The 22,518-nt window shown below is 39.6% G+C and overlaps 1 protein-coding gene across 1 annotated transcript in view; it reads left to right on the top strand.

The window, feature by feature from the left end:
- The window catches only part of LOC130575879 (zinc finger protein 704-like), a 66,127-nt gene that overhangs the window by 29,491 nt on the left and 14,118 nt on the right, over positions 1 to 22,518 (top strand). The window contains exons 2-4 of the mRNA XM_057370101.1: positions 14,758 to 14,861; positions 19,029 to 19,261; positions 21,994 to 22,094. Coding sequence (XP_057226084.1) covers positions 14,758 to 14,861; positions 19,029 to 19,261; positions 21,994 to 22,094 — 438 coding nt within the window. The remainder of the gene's footprint in view (positions 1 to 14,757; positions 14,862 to 19,028; positions 19,262 to 21,993; positions 22,095 to 22,518) is intronic.

A 22,518-nucleotide genomic window follows, 5' to 3' on the forward strand; every position in this document is an offset into this window, starting at 1 on the left:
GTAGGGAAAGAGAGTCAAAGTTGTATGTGTGTAAGAAAAGAAAGTTGAAGGTAAGTAAGAGAGAGTAATAATACGGTTCGTCTGTTTYAAGAAGCCAGAGGGTCATGGTAGAGATGAGACTGCCATCAGCTCCACTGGAGAGCTGCAACTGCATTGCAGTTTTTACACCTGTATTGAGACATGCAATGGCACAAGAATAAACTCAGTTACCTTCATTTTTCTGGGGGAAAAATTATCAGAAATTATGGATATTCTGAAGATAGCTTATTCCTTAAATAAAACTGGTGAATTTTCAAAATGCAGTAGTGTTCTGCAAAGATAATGTATAGCTGCAGTTCTTCAGCTTGCACAAAATACAGTATATCTGCAGGATAGCAATGTAATCCGCCTGTGAAAGTGCTTATGTTTGTATTGTATTAAAGCCTGCTGTCAGGTGAGTGCTGCTTTCAGTGACTCATGGTGAAGTAACTCATTCTCCATGAAGGCCATGTCTCTTTTGTCCAGAGTAGCYAACACACTAACTGGAGTCTCCTCAGAGAGGGAGGGACTGCAGGATTGTCCAGGACTGCAGAGAGGACTTGATGAAAGCAGATGTTAAGCAGGCACCAAACCCTGACTGCCAGTTCCTTACAGGCTGAAGTGTCTCCTTTTCATCTGTTTTATAAAAAGATTTATTTATTTGTTAGTGTCTTTATTTGCCTTAACCATAAGAGTTTTTATTAAATCGTTGGGGTTTTCTTCTCCCTGAGGTTCTTTGATGATTGTTGGAAAAGACAGGCATACTAGGGCAAGTCTGGTGTCAGGAAGAGAAGGAAGTGTAGAAAGACTGGAGCAGAGCATCCCAGAGGGGCTAAGATGAGGRGGRAGGGTGTTTGAATTTATGAAAYAGTGCCTGACAATGTGCAGAGTGGSATGTGGCTGCATTTGCTGCTCTCCAAGCTTTCCAAGCCTGTATTCCTAGCAGGTGTGATTTTAAGAGTAAACTAATAACAGTGCTCTTTGGAGACTGCATTCTAAAGAAAGAGGTGCCATTCTCTCTGTTACGTACAGAGAGAATTCTTTAAATAATTTTAGTGAAAAGTTTAAATRTCAATGCCTCTGTGACTATAAATGCTCTCATTCGTTAGTGTGGAACATTCCACATCCTCAGCCTCTTCTACATTTGTGATCTGAAGACAAAGTAGACCATTAGGCCATTCAAATTGTATGAAAATAGAAAAACATATGGAAAAYGTTGTACTTTGTTTACTAATAGTGGAAAAGAGTCCCCTTCTTTTTCTGGGAGGAAGAAGAGAGTTGAATACTATAACAGAAAATTATGCTTTCTTGTCTTTAAAGTCTATGTTATCTTTTATAGATGGAAACAGAAATAAGGTTAGTAGTATCAACTGTAACATGGACATTTTGGTAAGACTGRTAGATTTTTACAACATGCCTCTGTAGTTTAATAAAGAATGCTGCTTGCATAGGACAGTATGGAAACTGGTGAAAGTGTTAATGAAGTTCATTTTTCGTGTGATTTCTTTTGGTCACCGTTATGATTGTTCTTGTACCTGTCTCAGCAGCAGGAGTAACTTTATGGAAGTCTGAGAATGGATGATATGAGCATAATACTAGACCCACAACAAGTTGCTGGTTATTTTATGACATGGTAATTGTCACTTGTAATATTTGTTAAAGCAGTGTTTCCCTAGACAAAAAATAATAATTAAAAAAAAAAGGYTGTGAGCGAGTTTTGCTATGTAATTGGAAAACTAGAAGAACATATTCAGCAACTGAGTCAGTACAGCACTGTTGTGTTGTGGCTKCATAAACAGCTACTGACACAAATACATACATTACCAAGGAGAGTGTTTCTGTCTCACAGAACAAACTGGGGAACAAGCTGGTCCTAGTACTAGCCTGAGGCTGGGTGGTGTATTCTCAGTTTCCCTTTGATACATGCAGGCTACAGTTTTGGTAGTTTCTTGTAATGAAAAAAAGGTTGAGCTCAAAACAAGAACACGAAGGATGTCAGCAGAGTTAAGCCAGATGCATTTTTCAGCTACCACATATTATGTTAGTGGTTTCATTCTTTTCAATACACAGCATTCAAGTAATTAAAACCAAACAATAACACAACAAAAAGCCCACTGCTGGACTCATGGAGCAAACATATTATATAGCGCGATGAATATTTAATGTTAAAAGCATCTTGGAAAAACATTTAGATCAGGAATACTTATAAATATTCCTGATACCTCCCTTCAGTTTTATTCTGTCCAAATTGACCATCTTGTATGCTTACAATGTTTTATGGAAAATAAATTTCATAGGACTTCTTACTCCATTTTTATTTACATATCTCCAAATTTTTATAAAGTTCTGTCTTTATTGCACTCAAAATGTAAATACGCATTTTGGTTATTGTTTCCTATAATCGTGTTAGAGATCATAGATAAACTGCTTGGGATCAAATGACAGGGAGTTCAGTCATTTCTAGACCAGTTTTGCCCAAATCTGCCGCTATCCCAGTAGAACCATATGTCATAATTGCTGCCTCCAGGATTTTCTAGAGGCATCCTGTACCACTTCAGACAATGTTTTGTGCATTGCATCCTGCAGGTTATTAAGTATAAGCCTTCCCCTGCTCTCAAATTATGTGTTATCCACCCTGTGCTTGACTGTGCAACCTTTATTTTTTGATTATTTGTTGCAGTTGTCTCAGTTATGGGGTCAGATTCTTACTTCAGTTCCAGTTTGTTCAACCAGGATTGCTGCATGTGTTTTAGAAACATAACCAGCATAGCTCTGAGCAACCTGGTCTAGTGAAAGATGTCCCTGCCCATGGCAAGAGCACTGGAACTAGATGGTCTTTAAGGTCCCTTACAACTTAGGCCATTCTRTGATATGAAAACTATATTTTCTTTTGTGTTTCATTGACATCTCTCCATAAAAGGGCAATGCTTTCACTTCCCTCAAAGAAAGGAATCAAAGATGAGAAACCAGAGCTCAGTAATTTCATGAKTAATTGAATGACTTCCCATAGTTTTAAAGAGAACCACTGTACATCCATAATTGTCATTAATCATCCCTCATGCTACTGGTTTTTGGATGCTGGAACTGTTGATAAGTGAATAAATAATCTTTAAATGGTGGTGGAGGGGTAAAAGATGAAATGCTTATTTAATTTAAGGTAGATATGAAGGTGTGATGTAGGTACAATAGGCAAATAGTATAAGTGAACTATGGCATCTTGCTTGATGGCCTTAGTGCACTGTCATACAAAGAAGTGGTGCATGGTTCTGTTTTTCCTATCATAACAAACCTTTTCAGTTCATGTTATTGCAGGAGGAATGATCATTCCCAGCCACAGTGGTACCAGATTTATGTGTGAAACTTCCTTTTCACACTGGGACAGGTACTCATGGTATACTTTAAAAGTAAAACTCTAGGTCTGGTGTTGTGGTTTTTAACTCTCATTATTTGAAATGCTGGATACTTAACAATTGTATGTAAGTGAAGAAAAATTTGGTCTAATCTGCCGCCATTGCTTCTTGCAAACATTTGCCAGTTAGAAAATTACACCCTAGGAGAACATCCTAAACTGGGAAATACAGAAAGAATTTTAGGTGTTTACAAGCTAAAGAGGGGCCTTCTACAGAGATTATTTTAAACTCACCTTCARTGACATTGTTAAGGAGGAGCATCTTTAGTGCAGTAGTTAGTGTTGAATGGTGAAGCAATATATAGGGGCGTGGAGTCTCATGTCTGTTRTCGGTGAATACTGGCTGCTGTCCATCTAGATGATCCATATTTTCTCATTTTCTTGTTGATATTACTCTGATGTACATAATAGATGTACATTTAGATACCTAAATTCTTGTGCAGTTATTCCTGCCTGGGATTTCTTTGACAGTCACATACATGCACATGCTGTACAGTGTATGTGCAGTGGTTTGAGTGCTCGTCAGAAGCCCTGACTTCTCCACTTGTCAGCGGTGTGGATGGCTTCCTCAGCCATAGAAAACTGGCAACCCTAGTGATGCTTTAACATGGCAACTTTGTCTCATACCTGCTAGGCCCTACTCTGCCCAGAAGCTTCCGTGGCATTTCTTTACTGTCCATTTATCTTCTCTAATGTTGGTTTGTAGTGTCTGTTTTTATGTCCACCATTTAAAAAATAACTTCAATTCTTGTTTGTGCACAGAAATTTAGCTAATGGGATGAGAAGATGGCTGTGTATAAGGGTGTATTTGGCTCTTTTGGAAGAAATTGAGKTTTTAGGACCTTTGAAAGGTTTGAAGAGTTATTTAAAAAGCAAGAAGAAAGATGGATGTTTACCTTAATACATTTCTTCTTTATAAGAGATGGTTCAGTGAAATAGGGCTTTGTGCCCTATTTGTTTCAAGGTCAGATGACCTTGTTCAAGACACTCTGTTGGTTGGGGCTGGGGTAGTGGTACTTCACAGTTCATAACGTTAAGTTGAAATTTCAGGTGCTAACCAAGCAACAGAAACTTCTCATCCTTAATGGTTGCTTTTTTTAAAAAAAATAGCAACCTCCATGAAAAATCTGAAGGACCTGGTGTTAAACTGTGTGTCACCCGAAACAAGTTTATATAGAGTGTGTGCAAGATGGTGATGTGTACTGCCCAATGGATTTTTAATGTGGTGCTGTCTATTTCAGTCTGTAATCCAGCACTTACTTTCCTAAAACAGARGGACTGAGGCCTTCTTAGCTTTTCAGCACGTTGCCAATGTGTTGTCGGAACATCAGCTTGTCTCTTAAGTCATCATGACATAAAATTGGTGAGGGCAGTTTCTTGACGCTGGAAGAGCCTCGAGGGCTTTTTGCCTTGTATCTCTTGTGTGTAATTTGGAGAACTGTGGGTTCCTGTAAAGTGCCTCAATCAGTATCTGGATCTCTGGCTGACATTTTAATTCTGAAACTCCCTTTATGTCTCAGCACTGGGGTGTGTCCTGAACTGTGGCTTGATAAACATGGAAGGAGCTTGATGTAAAGAAATATTGAAGTTCCTGTGTATGTTCACGTCAAAAAGGCAATTGGTAGGAGGCAATATCATAGCAAATAAAGWAATTATGAGCTTAGAGCTTCTGCTCTCTATGTCTGATAGTTTGAAAACAACAGAACAGTCACAGAAGTGACTAATCAAGCATACTACATGATAGTATTTGTCTCCTGAATAATGTAACTAGTTTTCTCTGTTCCCTGCCCTGGAATGTGACTAAAGCCCAGACATGAGAACAATATAGAGGAGGGAGAAAATGAGGAGGATCCTGAGCCATAGCTGAAAGAAGATGTGGAATATCTAGAATGTTCTGTTTGTGTTTTTTTAATCTGGTCACAGAGTATACAGAAATTTGTAGTTTGTGAGGATAGTATGATGTATTAATTGTGAGAATATCCCTTTGCATCTTCCTTTGAAACAGTCAGTGCTGTCTGGAGAGCACTGGACCAAGCAGTCTATAGAGTGCCACATGTAAAGTATGAGAGTTTATGTGTTATTGATATTTGTACCATATACCCTACTGGCCTACCTGAAAAGTATCTGGAAGTGCTGCTACCTCAATAATGATCTTCCCTATGACAATGACAACTGAGAAAGGAAAAGCATTAAAATCTGGCCTGTAATTAGGCTGGATATAAAGATGTCAGCTGTGTATGTTACCATATTTAGAAGATTTTCATCACCTTTTAAGAACGAAAGAGTTCATTAGCACCAAATAATTCCAATTTCATTAGCTATAAACAAGCAATGAAAGAACAGCAGAGGGGTTCTACTGCCCATTACAAGTGGCTGAGCTATTCTTGTGAGTCAAATAATGGAGATTTCAACAGGGACAGGGAAATAACACTGTTCTTATATAAGATGTGGACTAGACCATATTAAGAACGCTTGGAACAGCTTTTCTCATGATGGATATACTCTTGTTAACAAGGGATGAACACAGACTTGTAGGATGATCAGGGAAATGGAAGGAGAGCCCATCTGAGAGGTATAGCTGGATGTTCTCCGTGGAATACGTGTGCATAGACAAAATAGCTTTGAATGAGCTATCMCAGCTGCTGTCGTCCCTGAAGCCCTGCAGGCCTGGTCCAAGGATGTGGAGATGAAGGGAAGCTGAGACTGGAGAGGGCAAGATGAGCTAACTCTGTGGCTCCCCTGTTCTGAAGCAGGTTTCTAATGGATGGTGAAGGATAGAAATCCAGCCAGTTGTGAGATGAACCATGGTGTGTGTCTCCTGAATGGCTTCAATAGCAAATGAACCCCTGTAAGATCGTTCTTAGTGGCTTCAATAGCAAATGAACCCCTGTAAGATCGATCGCAGTGCTGTGACATTTTGGCTCTTGTATTTCATAGAAACAGTGGCCTAATGTTTCCACTCTTCAGGATACACAGTCTCACTCRGCAGGAAGTGGAAGATCATCTCTGAGGTGTTTCTTGCCTGAAGTCTCCAGATCTCTTTCAGCAGTACTGGCAGCTCTGGACAGCATTGTCTAGAGTCAGTGGCTTTTTATTTAGAAATCTCTTTGGTTCCTGCTTTTTTCCTGAAAAAAAAAAAATAAGGAATTGGAAAGCTCAAAAAGAATGACATGTAAATATTTACAATAAATAGAAACTGACCCTTAGGTCATTTTTGAGACTGAGTTGATTTCAGCAAAGTGCTTGCTATCTTGTTCACAATAGTACGTATATGTAGCAGCAGAACAACAGGCCTGTGGTTCTTGGATTTAATGAGATGAGGACTTGCAGATTTTTTCAAGTATTTCATCAATGTATATTTTATTATAATAAAACTATAATGTGTAGCAAAAAAAAAGTTAAATATTTTTTTAAACTTGACTGACAATAACTTTTTAGAGACAAATTGTGCTAAACAAATTTTCAAATTATACATTAATGTATGTGCATTAGGTCTGTATATATGCAGTAATATTACAAAATATAATTTGGGAATATTAGGCATCATACAGTGTGGGAATCATGCTGTTTGCAATAGATAAAGGGGGAAGGAAGAAGGAAGAGCAAAACTTTTCTGAGCTTGCATTTTCTCTTACTTTGGGAAAGACAAAGTTCCTGTAGCATTTGCTGTAAGGAYGTCTTCAGTTAATCATTCCTTCTCAAAAGTTCAGGCAGATTTATGGACTCTGCTTTGTTACTTTTCCATTCTTTTTTCACGTTCAGCTTGGTAATTTGTATTGCATTGAGCAGACAGTGTAGAAAGTGCTCCGGCCCCTTTCCCTGAGGAAAGTATCAGAAGTGTGAAGTTTTGTTTCTGAAGCAGTACCGTATCAAAGCTATCTCATTTATGAGTAGGGATGTACCTGTGAACAAGCTAGAACAGTAGCGTAAGGCAAAGGCAGAAAAGAGAACATGAATATTTTGGATAAGATTTGGAATAACTGGTCTATTGCTTCAGGGTACTGTTGAGACTTGGTTTGCAGACAGAGTTATTTATTGCATCAGAAAGTGGCCTTTAAAGCAGAGAAAATGGAACAGAAAATCTTCCCCCAAAACCTTCAAGATTTGTGGATGACCATATGGGATAACTGTTCTCTGCAGGGTTCTGTTATTCCTTTCTGAATTTAATTTTTGCTTTGCACTCATAATCTAYCGAGTGATTACCCTTTATTTGATTGCTCTGTTTTGAAGCAATTTCTGTGTCATACTCCTACTTCAGCTTCAGTCATTGCCCTAAGGGCTCTTTGCCAGATAAGTTTTCCYGGTAGATTGCAGCTGTTTGAAAAGTAAAAATTATTCATTGGATCAACTTTTTCAATATATAGAATAAATTGTTCCTGTAAACTGCATCTTATCTCCCACTGTGGAATTTGTCTTGCCTCACTGTTCCCATTTATGCAGAGCATTTAAAACTGTAGATCTTATCACTGGCCGATAATGAGAGCAGTGTTTTGCTAACCATCCTCTCCCTCCCCACTCCCAGCACGTTGTATCCCATATTTTATAAATCAGATAGCAAGATCTAGAGTTCAATCCTGTTTCCATATGGATAGGTTTAAAATTTCAGTTATCTTTAAGGAAGTCAGACAAGTTGCTGAAAAAACAGTGATAAAAAGGTTTCAGTGAAAAAGGCATTTTCCATCTGTTTTGCAAAACTTGAGCCAACTTCACTGCGGAGCCGTTGGGGGCAAAGGAGCTATTACTGTCCCTAGACTGCAGAGGGGGCAGCAGCAGCAGAGCGTGTCCATGGATGGATGTGTTTACACCAGACAACAGAAATCACAGTGATGTGACATCTTTTTTATTGCTGGTGCAGCTCTGCCAGCACTCCCTGGAGAGGCTTGGTGTGGTGGTAGCCTCCATAGCAGCCAGGGTAGCATCACTGGATTGTACGTCTGCAGGGAGGGGAGGGCACTGGGAAAATGCAGCTTTGGGAGCTCTGGGAGCACACCTGGCATGGGAAGCCATCTAGCTTGAGGAGGTGGCAGGAGTAGCAAAGAGACAAGTGAGAGCCCCGTGTGTGGGGGAGTACATCAGCCAACCTTTGGAACCAAATACTGCAATTTCTTGGATATCTACATCTACAAAATGGTTGTAAAAATGAATGGATACTCTTCTGTCAAGTTTTAGTGGTTTTAATGATAATGGAGACARTAAAGAAATACATATTTGTAAAAACAGGCCCACTTTTTGTGGAGCAGTGTTAGATGCGAGTTCAAATAAAAGACTTTGTGAAATGTGCCTGTGTTGCACACCACTTCGTCTTCCATTCTGTTAAATGTATTTTCTATTCCAGGATGCTGAGAACCACTCTGTCATTGTCTCCAATCTGTTAGGACTGATGTGCAGAGACTTTTATTGTCTTTAAACCATTATGGTCCAAATAGAAAATCAGTTTCTCAGTTACTGAGGACTCTGTCAAGTGCTCTCAGGCTTTAACACACCAGCCAGACTTCTAAAGGCCCTTTGAATAAATGAATTGCAAAATCTATTAGCTTGGCTAAGAGGARGTGGAGAGCTTTATAGTAGCCTTTCATGAATCTTCCTTTTTTTTCTCGAGAAGTTCAGGTATATATATGCTTTTTAGAAGAAAAGTTCCTGTATTTGTACAATAAAAGATTTTCATTTTAATTAATTTCTAGTAGCTGTCAATATAAAAAAATGGCTTGTGTATAACAAGGACAGCAGAAACAAGAAAGGCCTTTCATTCTGCATATGAACTGTCTGCAGATATACAGTTAGTATGGAAAATGTTAATTTTACATTTGATCACAATGAGCCAGGGCAGAAATCCCTAGCTTTTAATTAGTGCATTATTATTGTATCTCTTCTTCAGATATCAAACACCAGTTCTCTTTTTAAATATGTAAATAGTAGCACTCTCAATGTTTTGAGATGTATCATTATAGTACTATGCTGATTTAATATAATATTTGGAAATATTCCTTTGATTTTTGCTTTATTGTGAAATGTTATGGCTTTTACCAAAGAGTACTGGGGATCTTGGATTATTTATGTGCATCATTCTCTCTGTAGTTTTTGTCTTTAGAAAGTGAGTAATTTTTAATCTCCATAACCAGCAACCAAACATAAGAACAAGAAGTAAGATAGTTTATTTATCTGTACTGTCAGTATTTTGAGTTGTTAGATGGTAACCAAATATTATTGTAAATGGAAAGTGTTGTATGGACTAAAACTATTTTGTAGCATGATGTAGATCCTTCTATCATAATAGAAGAGTGGTTGTAGTTACTTTAGATACATGGAGTCACRGTCACATACATAGAATTTCTTGCTGGTCCTTTGGTAGGATGATGGTTTTACTGTTAATTGAATTGAAAAAAAAAGAAAATATTTGTATTTTACCTGTAGAATGTAATTTAGGACTTTCATTTCTTTCAGAAGTGCTTCTGTTATTACTAGTGCACTGATTGCAGTGATTCATTACATGATGAATCATATTTTTGGTGTCGAAAGCATCTAACAGCATATTTATCAGTATTGATACAGTGCTCAGTATGACATTATCAATGTGTTGTGGCTGTAATTAAGTGCTCAGAATCAGATTTCAGAGGTCTCTTTTTGAGAATTTAGCAAGTTGAAGTATGGGAGAGAGAGAGAAATTTGAATATAGTGTTATTTTACCAGTTATAGCTTATTAATGCACACATATTTATATGGTGCTTCCTTAAAAGGTCCAGGTATTTTGTGAACTATAGTCATAAACTGGATTTTGGGTGGAGGACAGTAGCCAGTTAACATGGAATAAAAGTATTTTTRTGCTTGACTGCTTCTCTTCTTTTATCAATCCTACAGAGTTTTAAAATTTTTTTGTCATGTCCTTGTTGTGAGGATAGCAGTAAGAAATAGATAAGCTCATGCCTCTGCCAAAACAAAGGAAAATGTAAACCTTTTCGTACATCTGAATGTTTAGGGCCTGTGGGCTTCAGGTGGTTATTKTATAGAAAGAAGGATAAGGAAAGGCAAGCTCAACAATGCTGTAATGCAGGGGTTAGTGATTGCAGAGAAGAAGGTTGGTTCTGTGACCATCAACTTCTGTAACCAACATTCACTTGAAGTAGTTGCAAATATCATTCCCTTTCCCCTCCCTGTGGGCTCTTCTGGTGCTGCAGTTTCTGCCCCCTTGCAGCCTGTTCCTACCAGCTGCAGAATGGTGCTGTCCCTCTCGTTTGCTGGAAGTGGAGCCCTGGTGAGGAAACACTGCGTGGCACACACTCAGGCTGTTCTGGGGTAGCTCTGGCACGTAGGAGAGCCTTCTCAGGACAGTGAACCAGTGTCTCATTGCTTTGAGCATTGCTACACTGGAGTCAGAGGTTTCTGGTCAACGAATTAACTGAAAACCTTGAAATCGTGGGGAGGGATAATGATTTTTTTTTTCTTTGCTTCCAATGAACTTGGTATCAAAAGTACCTGCTACCTTTATCAGTTTCTCTGCTCTAAGAATATTCTCCAGGACCCTTAAAATGTGCTTGGGTAAAGTACTGACTTGAAATGCGGTGTATCCCAAGAGGAAGGACTGCAGACTTTTTGATCTAAGCCAGGCAAGTAATAAAGAGTAGACTAAAGACTTAAAAACTAGAATGAAATTTGTATTTCTAAAGATTTATTTGAGAGCAAGTTTTAAGTAAAAGAAAGAAAAATAGAAGTGTGGTTATAGGTGTGTCCAGATGGGAATAATACTTAGTAGGGAGTTTGAAGGTGACAGTGACCAGGAGCTGGCAGAGGAAATGGGACAGTAGGAGATTGGATGTTGTGTTGGTTTGGAACACTTGCWTAGCCTTGGACTTGTCTTGGATTCTCTTTTTCCCGTGTTTTGGAGCTTCAACCCAGCCTTCCTTGTAGAGAACTTTGACTGGGGGACATGGGGTAGTTGCTTAACATTGATAAATTATTGTCAAAAAAGGGATAAATTCATCAGCAAAATCAAGGAAAGGGTTGATTAAAACTAAGTGTAGTAATCATGTTTGATTTGGCCTTGACTTTTAAAGAAAAGGACACTTTTAAATGCCAGGCTGGCTAGATTAGTGTATTGTAGGAATCCAGTGAAACCACCCTCCCTGCTGAGGAAGCAGGGAGACATGAAACTGAGAGGTCTGGAGTCRTACTAAAAGGTCTGTCCCCAAGGACCTGTAACTTCTACTTCTAATATCTCAGCTGGTTCATTGTAATTTGGCTAATTCATGTGTTTGGATTTAYAAACACTTGAAAAGAAGGGATCCAAAACTGCTTGGTTCTCAAATGCAGACTGGGCTGACACAAGTACATCCGTCCCCAAGTTGGGAGATGGCATTTGGAGACTGGGATGTGGGATTAGAGAAAAGAAGAATTCTTCTTGGTTGATGTAATAGATGATCTTAACAACTGATTTAAATTTCATTACACCTAATAACAGTAACATCAGGGCTTATGATTTCAGTCCAAAGAAAATCACCCTAGCAATGGTGGGATAAGAGTTTTGGGAACTATTGATRTGTAACAAACAATACTCTCCCCTCTGAGTGCAAGTGCTGTTGAACAGCTGTGTGCAGGTTCAGCTTTCCAGCAGAGAAAGCTGGAAAGTACTGGGGCAGTCTTAAGGCATCAGCTCACATGTGATGCTGACTAAATGCAGATGGCTTAAGTGGTTCCTGTCTTCAGTTTTATGCCTTGTCTGTCTCTTAAAGGCAGCTGCTGCTGCTGCAGCACTGGTTGAGTGATAAATGAAATATGTGTGTTTACATTTACGAGCCAAACTGTAAAAATGGAGCAGAGTCACGTAAGCCAGCACTTGTAGCTGCTAAAATTCTTGTGGCTGGGAAGTATGAGTGGAGTGTTCCTTGTTTGCTGGATGAAGTTGAGGAGTGGTTAATATTAAAAATGACTGTCATTCAAAATGGCAGAGAAGAARTCCAAAGTTTGTTTTATTTGGGCTGTTAGACTGTTAAATTGGATCAGGTAGAAAAAAGGATTCCAGCAATTGCAAGAGTATGGTTTAGTGTGGCTAGAAATGTCAAGGATTCTCAATACTATTSTTCTTTGCCTGCTTGTGAAAACCTTCACCTTAGGCACAGGTGCCTAAGATGACAATTTTGGGACACTAAAATTATTTGGAGCGAGRGTTAGATTTTTAGAGCAGCAGTGCTTGTCATTGTAGAGGGGAGGAAGAAGAATCAGAAGAACTAGAAGAAGTTAAAGTTATAAACTACTTGGGAAAACTTCTGGATTAGCTCTGGGTCTAGACTGACATCTTGACACCGATTTGGCAAAYGCTTGCAAAAGCTGCTGTAGTTTGATTTTGCAATTCTGCAGARGTCTGGACGAGAACATGTTAGTCCTGTTGCCACACATAGAAAAGAGCCTTGTTGGAAGGCTGATAGCAACCACTAGGGAACAACTTCTCCATGATATTAGGAACTTGTCCTCATTTTGTTCTCATATGTTGCAGAAATGCAGATATTAATGGTTCATTCACAACTGGATGAAGTCATGGGGACAGTTGGTGCAGGCTGGGAGGAATGAGCAGCTGAAGCCTTCTCAGAAACTGGATTTTCATACTGGGGTATTAGGTAATTGGAAAATCATCTGGCAGTATTGGTCTTGAGAAAGTGTAGCATCTCTRTGTCAACCCCAGGGAAGGGTCTTCTGAGCCCAGAGGAATTTGGCATTCTGAGTGAAACACTCCTCTGGAGGCATGAAAAGCTGATGGGTCACAGATTCAGGATTCAGTTGATTACAGCAGATATCGGAGGCCTTTCCAGTTCTTGATGATGACCATATGGCTGCTGTGCTCTTTGCTAAAGTCTTGGCTGAWGGAAAGAAGGGTTTCTACGGATATAATCAGAACAGCAGGAGCCATCATCAGCGTTTCAGTTCCAGGCACTGAAGTGTTGCAAAAGACAATTGTGAGAGTTAAGCTGTTGTGCAGCGTGAGAGAGTGTTCATCAGCATCTATGTGGGTCCTTGCATCAGCCAGAAAGCAGCTGTGAACTGTTGCATGGGCAAGTTCAAGGTTTACTCACTAAAATATCAAGACTCTTTGACTGTAGCATAGTTTGCAGTTAATGAACCTTGCAGCTGATGGGTGAGATGGGATTCCAGGAAAGGGAGTGCACCCAGAAYGTCTGTTCCTCTCTGTGACTTACCCACCAACAGTTGATGGGAAACATCAGGTAGCTGACCACTTCTTATCTTGGACCTTAAATTAGACTCCACCCGATCTGTTCAACAGAGCTTCTAGCAAGGCACAGAGACAATTCCAGAGTCCCACAATGTAGAATAGATGGAGGGAAAGTGTCCTTCTGTATTAATTATTAATTAATTAACTGGATCTCTAGGAATTGAGATAATTTTGGATGATCAGTCTAAAAGCAAACTGTCTGCTTCAACTTCATCCACAAGGTGGAAATCCCACAAGGATTTCCAGCCCACGAGGTTGGAAAGCAAAAGACTGCTAAAYGTAGTGGGTTTGGTAGTTTTATTTTTGTGCATTGACTCTTCAGAAAATTTACATCGTGAGAAAGAGAGTTCCTCTTGGTAAAAAAAGTCAGTTTATAATTTTTACAGACAAAAAAAAAATTCTTTCATTGCCTGAAAAAAACCCCATGACTTCTTGAGCAATGGATCACTGAATCCTGGTTCCTGGTGGTATTCTCTCTCTTTCTCTCTCTCCCCCTCCCTCTCCTACCCCTCCTGCACCATTTTTATGCCAGTTTCCTAATTACATAAAATATTYGATTTGTAATGTGATGAGGAAAAATTCAGGACCGGTCTTTTGGAGAGAGTAAGGGAAGGTTAATAGTATTAACCAGAAGCAACAAACTCAAGTCCCTTAATTCCATTTCATAGTCTTTCTTTACCCTACAGGGACTAATGTATGTTATTGATGTTGCTAGTAATCTTACCTAATTTTGCATTGCTGTGTCTTCTCCAAGAAAAAGAAAACCACCTTAACAACACACTTAGCTCTGAGAATATGAATAACGGAAATTCTGAAAAATAAATAGGAACAAAGTCAAAGTTGCAGGGTCATAGTAATCCTGAAAATTTTATACAAAGATATATTCTCTTTTCCCACTTCTTTTCCTATTTATACTGAGTTAGTTTGCTTGTAGTTAGTTTCTTGATATGCTCAGGTTGCCAGAAGACCAAAGCTTAGGCAACTCTGTACAGCAGCTTGTTTTTGTTACTGTGCTGGCTTAGGATTTGGGCTGGTATTTAAAAAAAACAAAAAACCTAAAAAAAAGTAAAATATTTGCTGATGTGTTTCCTGCCTCCCACTCACTGTGTTTCAGGAAATCTTTGGAAGAACTGGACATGGATAAAGTAACAGCAGCCATGGTACTCACCAGTTTATCCACCAGCCCTTTGGTCCGCAGCCCTCCTGTCCGACCCAACGGTAAGCCTTTGGAGCCAGGGCCTGCGGGATGGGGTGCCAGGGCCCTTTATGTCGGGACTTGTTTCCAGGAGTTCTGGCATGGTGGAGAACAAGTGGTGAGTGGCTGTCTTCTGGTRTGCTGGGAATCATACTGAGCTTTGCTCCAACCTATTCAAAGTCTTTGGTGCAGTACTGGCAGAAATGAAACGTTTTCTTTAACTGTAGAGCAGCTCTGGTTTATGAAACGGGAGATGATCATTCCATAAATGGGCTATGAGCACTGTGAAAAGACCACAYTGAAACACTTAATTTTTCAAAGAGCTTGTTTGTGTTTGCACATATACAGACCTAGAACTGTGGAATGGTTCAGATCGGGAAAGACCTCTAAGATGACTAAATCCAGCCACTAACCTGACACCATCACCATGTTCACCTCTAAACCATGTYCTGAGTGTATCCAGGAAACATGGTAACAATTGTTCTTGGCCTCCACTCAATGGAAATGAGATCAGATTTTACCCAAACCCACAATAAGGCAAAGCATTGGCAGGTCACAGCCTTTGGCTGAGAGGCCGTGCAGCAGCAATCTGCACAGTGACAGGTCTGCATCTGCTGATGTAGGATTAGACCCTCAATTCCTGTGCTCTTTGTGACTCTCAGAYGGTCCTCCATCAAATCCATAATCCYTTTAAAGACTACTTCATTCATGATTTAGCAGAAAACACACAAATGAAAATAACTACAGTAACTTTCAGGTAATAAAGAGATGGGTAATGAAATATAATTGATCTGTATAAGGTTGTCTGGAGTTACAATAAATTTTAAAGAGTGTTTTATTTAAGGAATAATTTTAATTAAGTCACTCTTGTTAGGGTACCTTCAGCATTGTTTGTATGACTGGCTTTTCTTACTCACTTGTAACTACTAAAAAACACTAAATGCCCTCTTACTGTCAGTAACTGGAAGACTGAGGAATACTTGCTTTTCTTTATGGGAACAGACAAGACATGATCCACTAAATGATGTTCTGAAAAGAATTCATAGCAAATGTCCCATCTTTAAACATTTTTGAACAAACACTGTGGTTCTACCATTTATTTTCAGAAAATGTAAGTTTTATCCATTTAGTTGGAATTCTGGCCAGGAACACCCATGGCCCTTTTTTGTGTGCTTYCCAGTGTTGAAAGCCAGAAATTTTTATGGGGTATCACTGCTCTGAGGAGCTCTGGGAAACCTCAGRCAGTGGCATCCCTGGTGGTTGTCATGCCTCAGGACAGGATGTTGCCAGCGCCTGGGGAAGGCCAGCAGAAGGGTAAAAGCATACCTGCTTTCCAAAGCTGTTCAGCTCCCAGACAAAAGCACAGCTGGAGATGGATCTGTGCTGATGTGGSAGGCAGGGATTTGGTGTAGCCAAGGCACACACGTGCCCCCTGCTGCATCTCTGTCCCGGGGAGCTGCTTTGCTGTGGGTAAAGCAGTATCTGCCACCATCAACAGTCTGATCAGGTGAGGAGCAGCAGTGAGTATTAGCTGCAGTTGTTGGTTGGAAAGATCTTCCAAACAAGCCCTTTTGAATTGATTATAGGTAAATGGTGGCTGTTTAACTGTCTTTGATATTTCTTAGTATAGTCTAAGTGATCTTAGTATAGTCTAAGTGATCGAAGTGATCTTAGTATAGTCTAAGTGAAATATCTAAGTGATATTTCTTCACCCAGCTTGTCTGTTGTTTCCCAAAATCTGGGAAGATGGGTCTGAAAAAGAAATTCACATGTTTTCAGTAGTCACAGACAAGATTTCTAAGCAGGTTGTGGGCATCTTCTCCCTGAATATCTTAGTTTTGCCTGCRTCAAGGCTTACTAAAGACTTAAATAAAAGTGTAAAGACTTAATAATTTAAAGCTTATTTGGTGTTGCAAGGCTAGGCTCTGATCCTAGTAATATGAGCAAGAAACRTATTAGTTTTTAGTTCCTTCTATGTGCTTTTCCAAAAAAGGGCAGTAAGYAAAAATATGATTAAAGGAACATTTGTTAAAACAAATGGAATTTTGCCTAGAAGTAAAAAACAAACAGCATTAGCATTAATATTGAAGTCAGATCTGTGCTGAAATTTCTGGGGATCACCCATGTAAACTGGATCAGAGTTTGGCCCTTGTTTCCCTGCAGCTSAATAATATTTGGTCTGGTTCTCTTTCACGCAACTCCAGCAATGTGAAAAGAGCCCCAAAATAAGAGTAAGTTGCATTTATTTATATATTAAACTTCTTTACATTGACAGATTTGTTAGTATGAATGAGAACCAGTGTTTGTTTTTTTTTCCTGTTGTCAGCYTCATTCAGTCTTTTCCATATTACTTTAAAAATGTTTTTTATTTACATCTCTTTCTCAGCAAGGTGGGGAGAAGCTGTAAATGCTGAGAATACAAAGTAACACCATACTGTGTCRGAAAGTAGTAGTTGAAAGAGTGTTCCTTCGTTTTTCTGAAGATGTGGAAATTTTAAACTATTCGAAGGTCACARGTTGATACCAGATGTATTTTTTGGCTTTGGTACAAGACTGAAGTACCAAATATTTAAAAGAAACAAAACGCACCTTCATTACAATCACATGGAGGTTGTATTCATGAAACAAAACATGGTGTTTTCATATATTAACTTAGGAGAAACCAGAAATGTGTATGTCCTTTTCCAAAAAGGAGCTGGGGTTGGAGGGGGAGGATCAATTCCATTTATACTGTGTGGCCCTGATCAGTAAATCAATACTGATGCCTACTAAAGGGGCACTGCTTTGTGTTTTTTTAAGCAGCTGATGTTTATCAGTAGGGATTTTGTCCAAAACCAACTGAATTAGGAGAAAAACCCCAAAAACTCATTCGTTTGGAAATAAGCTTTTGATAACTCCTTTCTTGCCAATATCATTAGTTAAATTTATCTGTATGAGATTGAGAAGGAACAAAGGAGTGACTTCTGCGTATCTCTTAAAGGCCTTGCTGGCTTAAAAAGACTTGTCTCTCACTTAAATATTGTTTCATGAGCAGATAAGATACTTGCTTGCCAGCTCCAAAGTCAGATGTTGCACAATACTCAGGCACCTACGGTGTCACTGGAAAAAGCTTCCAATGCCTGAGTTAGGGAGAAGCCACACCTAAACCGGCCCTGCGCATTTGCCCAAGCCCTGTGAGAACCTGAGGGCTCTGGCAGAGCAGCCTGTGCCTGCACCCTGGATGTGCTTGGGCCATGCCTTCACTGAGCTGATGACCTACATACTCCTCTACTGCCAGAAGCCTTTCAGGGACTGGGAAGAGTGACAGGCCGGCATCTAATGCCTGGCCCAAGCTGTGCCTCAGACTGCACAGGCAGTGCTCTTACTCCCACCCATGGTGCTGCAGAGTGGAAGCTGTTCCAGTGTCTCCTTAGCATGCAATGTCAGGGAAACTGCTGCACTGAGGAGGCAGTTCCTCCAACAAGTAGATGTGGAGGTGATCCAGTGTCTGTGTGTTGCACTTACGAAACCAKATGCCTTTAAACCTGTATGAGGGGKAAATGGGGTATCCCAAGGGATATATAACACCTCATGTAGAGATTCAGATTAGGCAGAGGCGTGTATACTGAGAGATTAAAACAGAGTGTAACTGGTTTTCTTTGGTGTTTTGGTACTGGGAAGATGATCATGCTTAGTGTTCTGGGGCTCAGAGCGTATGTTCCCTTTCCAGGGCAATTTCCTGTTGGCTCTGTGGTGGCTTGGAGCTTGCTCTGATGGTGCACCATAGTCATGTRTTCCTGTTGAAAGCTGAGGATGTATTTAGAATCATAGAATAGTTTGGGTTTGCAGAGACCTTTAAAGGTCATTTTAAATGTTTTCCTTAAATCATGCATGCAATATCTGACTGTTTATTGCTGTTTATGCTCCAGAACATGTTGTTTTTTTCAAATTCAACATTTCTTTTTTAAAAAAGTACTTTGCTGCTTTTGTTTGTTTGTTTGTTTTAAATAAAATAGAAATCAAGTGTGGAATATGTAATTTGTGTGCGGTGGGATAGACATGGCTGTCCTTTCTACATCCAATGCTTTCACATTCCTTTACTGAATGTACAGCTAATTACCAACATGGCATCTAAACCTTAGAAAAAAGAGCTCTCCTTAGCCCTATCACAGTGATACTGTTGTAATGATGGCTGTTGTTGTTCTTRACAGAATCCCTGAACGGATCTTGGAAAGAAGGAGGATTTGTGCCTTCTAGTACCAGCAGTAGTGGGTACTGGAGCTGGAATGCTCCCAGTGACCAGTCCAACCCATCCACCCCATCTCCACCTCTGTCAGCTGATAGCTTCAAAGCTTTTCGGACACCTTCCCAGCCAGATGATGGTATTGATGAAGGTGAAACAAGCAACCTTCTCTTCGATGAACCCATTCCTAGGAAAAGGAAGGTTAGCCTCATGTTAAATTCCATACCCACGGGCAGATAGGATGTTGGTAGGCTTATTTTGTTGTGAGAAAGGAGCAGGTCACTTGAATAGCTCTGCTTGTGTCTCCTTGCTTGGCATCCGGTTAATGTAGGGACTTTGCCTAGTCACTGTCTCGTTCAACCTGGTCACCTCCTGCACACACATGCTGCCATCAGCACCACATATTTCCTGCCAGATGGTGAGGTGCTACAGAGCCTCCTGCTCAGAAAGCACTAGAGTGATTTCCAGAAGGTGTTGCCTCTGGCCATTGAAGGGATTTCTGTCCTACTTTGACAAATTCTCTGTGTGCAAGATGCAACAGGCAGCCTTTACATGTCATCGCAAAAACTGAATATGGCCTTAATACTCCTTGTTCCCTGAAAGTGCTGTTTRTCTGACAGCATGTCAGATACCTTAATACTGTGAAGCTTTCTCTGCACAAACATATGGAATGAAAAAAGGAGAGAGAGAGCTCAAACCTGATGGCTTTTGAKATAGTATTAGCATYAGCCAAATTTATCCTCAGTTGGAGTGCAAAAGCAGGCTAAATAAAACATGACATAAAAAAAAAGGTCCAAAACTCACCCCAAAAAAGCRCCGTTGCTAGCCAGCAAGCTTCTCTGGAAGAAAAAGAAAACAAAGAGATGGCACTAGTCCAGGTTTCCCTCCCAACGCAACAGGACAGATTTTACATAGCAAGATGTAAAAGGGCTTTTTGTGAGAAGAAAAAACAGAGAATTTATTCCCTTAGTGAATTTGTTTCTGGCTCAGTCTGAGACAGTTAATTGCTTCATCACCAGCAGGAAGAAGTTTTAATGATTGTTTAAACCTGTTCAGATTTATYCCCTTGCTCCAGAAGCTGCTTATTTGCTGACCCATGTGGTTCTTCCCTTGTTCATGGGAAAGGGGTGTAAAATGTTTGTGCATCTTGCTAAGAAGAAAAAAAGCATTTTGGAAGACACMTTTGTTATAATAAATTAGAAGTTAGAGCTGAGTGTTAGACTAAAGAGAGAGACAATTTGGGGGGGTGTGGGACAGGAGGAGTAGGAGTACAGAAGTATCCTGGTTTGCTTTCTACTTCTCAGGTAACCATCATCTTATTAGCATCCCTCTTGCTTCTCAGCTGTGGGGAGACAGATGGGTTTGCAGCTGCCATCTTTATTGTTTTCTAAGTTGCTTTCAATTATTTCTCTTTATGTACTCACAGTAGGTCTATTACACTATCTATTCTGGTTCACAGGGATGTTGTTTTGTATGGCAAATGTTTTTAGATAAACAGTAACATTCCATGCCAAACTTGGTTTTATAAATTAATTTGCTTTCCTGTGTTTTTTTTTTTTTTATTCTGGCTCTAGCATGGTACTTGATCTGAGTACAACTTAGCACCTTTAGAAGCTGAATCAGAAATGTTCAGGTTATTTCTTCCTTGGTACTGGGAGTAAAAACCAAAGAGAAGGAGTAAACCTGTAAATAGAGTGATTTGTAACCTTACTATTTGCTTAAGTTTCCTCTAAGGTAATTATCCCTCCCCAAACCATTTATGTTCCATTATTTTCTTAAATAAAACATTAAGCCTGCATAGCTAACTTTTGGAAAGGAAATTAAAGAAAAGTAAGCATGTTCCTCATTTCTGCTAAGTGAGTTTTCGCTTGATTACATTCAAGTGCACGGGTTTTTGCAAACTCCTACCACTGACAATAAATCCAAAATCACGGTGGATCTAGGATACTGATTTTACAATAAAACTGGGGTAAAATTAAATATCTCTGGAGTTTGTAACATCTGTGTTTTCTCCAGAGTCTTCAAAATATTGAAGATTGGCCTAGTTAAAGCGTTTGGCTGTGCTCTAAATCAGTGATGACTCAGTGTGGATCAATGACRTTATATTAAAGAATATTAAAATAATATTTAAATGAGATTATACCTTTTTTTAATACTGAACATAGACAGATAACTTCTCATTCTCTTGTCCGAGTTAAGAGCCACAGCAGCTTCTGAGTGAATTAAAAGCAGCCTGTGCCAGCTCATGGTGAATATTGACATGACAGAAGCTATATTTTTCTGGCACAGTATTTTTTTTGTGTTGCAAATATCATGAGCAGAAACATTCATGAGGGCTTGCTTTAGAAAGACCTTAATTTAAGAAGATGCCTTGCATTAAGTGAGAAGTTCTCAYCAGGGTTTTTTTGAAAGAAGTGTAGGAAGTTTTTATATCAACTTCCTCCCATAGTGGAGGAACTGAAACTTAAAAATGGAGAAGTGTCACCAGTGAACTGAGAGAGGCAGAGTTTTGTCAYAAGCTGCCTCCTGCAGCTTTTCACTGTGATTCTATTGAGTTCAGTAGGGTGACACACTTGACAAGAGGCTATTATATCATTCCAAATTTGGAGTTAAAGGCTCTGAACCTTCAGAGTGTTTTGTAACTCTATCTGTTTTGGGTAGTTTGGGKTTKTTWCTACCTTYRCAGAATTACAGAATCACAGAAKTGTTTAAGTTGGAAAGGGCCTGTAAGAGTACAGCACTGCCAAGTCCAGTGCTAAACCATGTCCCCAAGCAACACATCTGCATGTGCAGGGTAGTGACTCAGGGCTGGTGACTCAGCCATTGCCCTGGGCAGCCTGTTACAATGCTCAACAGCTGTTTCATGGAAGAAATTCTTCCTAATATCCRTATAACTYCCATWCAACTAATGTTGCTTTACTCATAATTTTCAGAACTCCATGAAGGTGATGTTCAAATGCCTGTGGAAAAACTGTGGGAAGGTACTGAGCACAGCAGCAGGGATTCAGAAACACATACGGACCATTCACCTTGGGTAAGAGAGCAGCCTTTTTGGAAGTCTAAAGGATTTGTTATAGAAGAGGGGCAATTGCCATTGGCTGGTGAGATGAACTGGATTGGGTTTGGTTTTCCTGTCTCATAAGCCTTTTTTCTGAGGAAATTGCAGAATAATATATCGAGGTGAATGAGCACTTATTCCAACAATGAAGCACTTTCTTTCCTGAAATTCAGTGAACTTTGCCAGAACATCAAATAGAGCTTGAGGTCACACTGTACTTCTCTGTCAGCTGCACAACTCAGTTCCATTATGTCATATGTGCTGTCTGCACATCATATCTGGGATGGCACATTKTGGAAGGCAGGTTCAGGGTCTTGCATGAATTCTTTTCAGCTCTGTTTCACATCAGGTCAGGTGCATGTACCAGTTCTGAGTTGAATTAATGCCAAAAAAATTACTA

Source organism: Malurus melanocephalus, unplaced genomic scaffold, assembly GCF_030028575.1.
Source record: "Malurus melanocephalus ecotype Western Australia unplaced genomic scaffold, MMel_1.1 scaffold_119, whole genome shotgun sequence".
Taxonomy (NCBI): Eukaryota; Metazoa; Chordata; class Aves; order Passeriformes; family Maluridae; genus Malurus; species Malurus melanocephalus.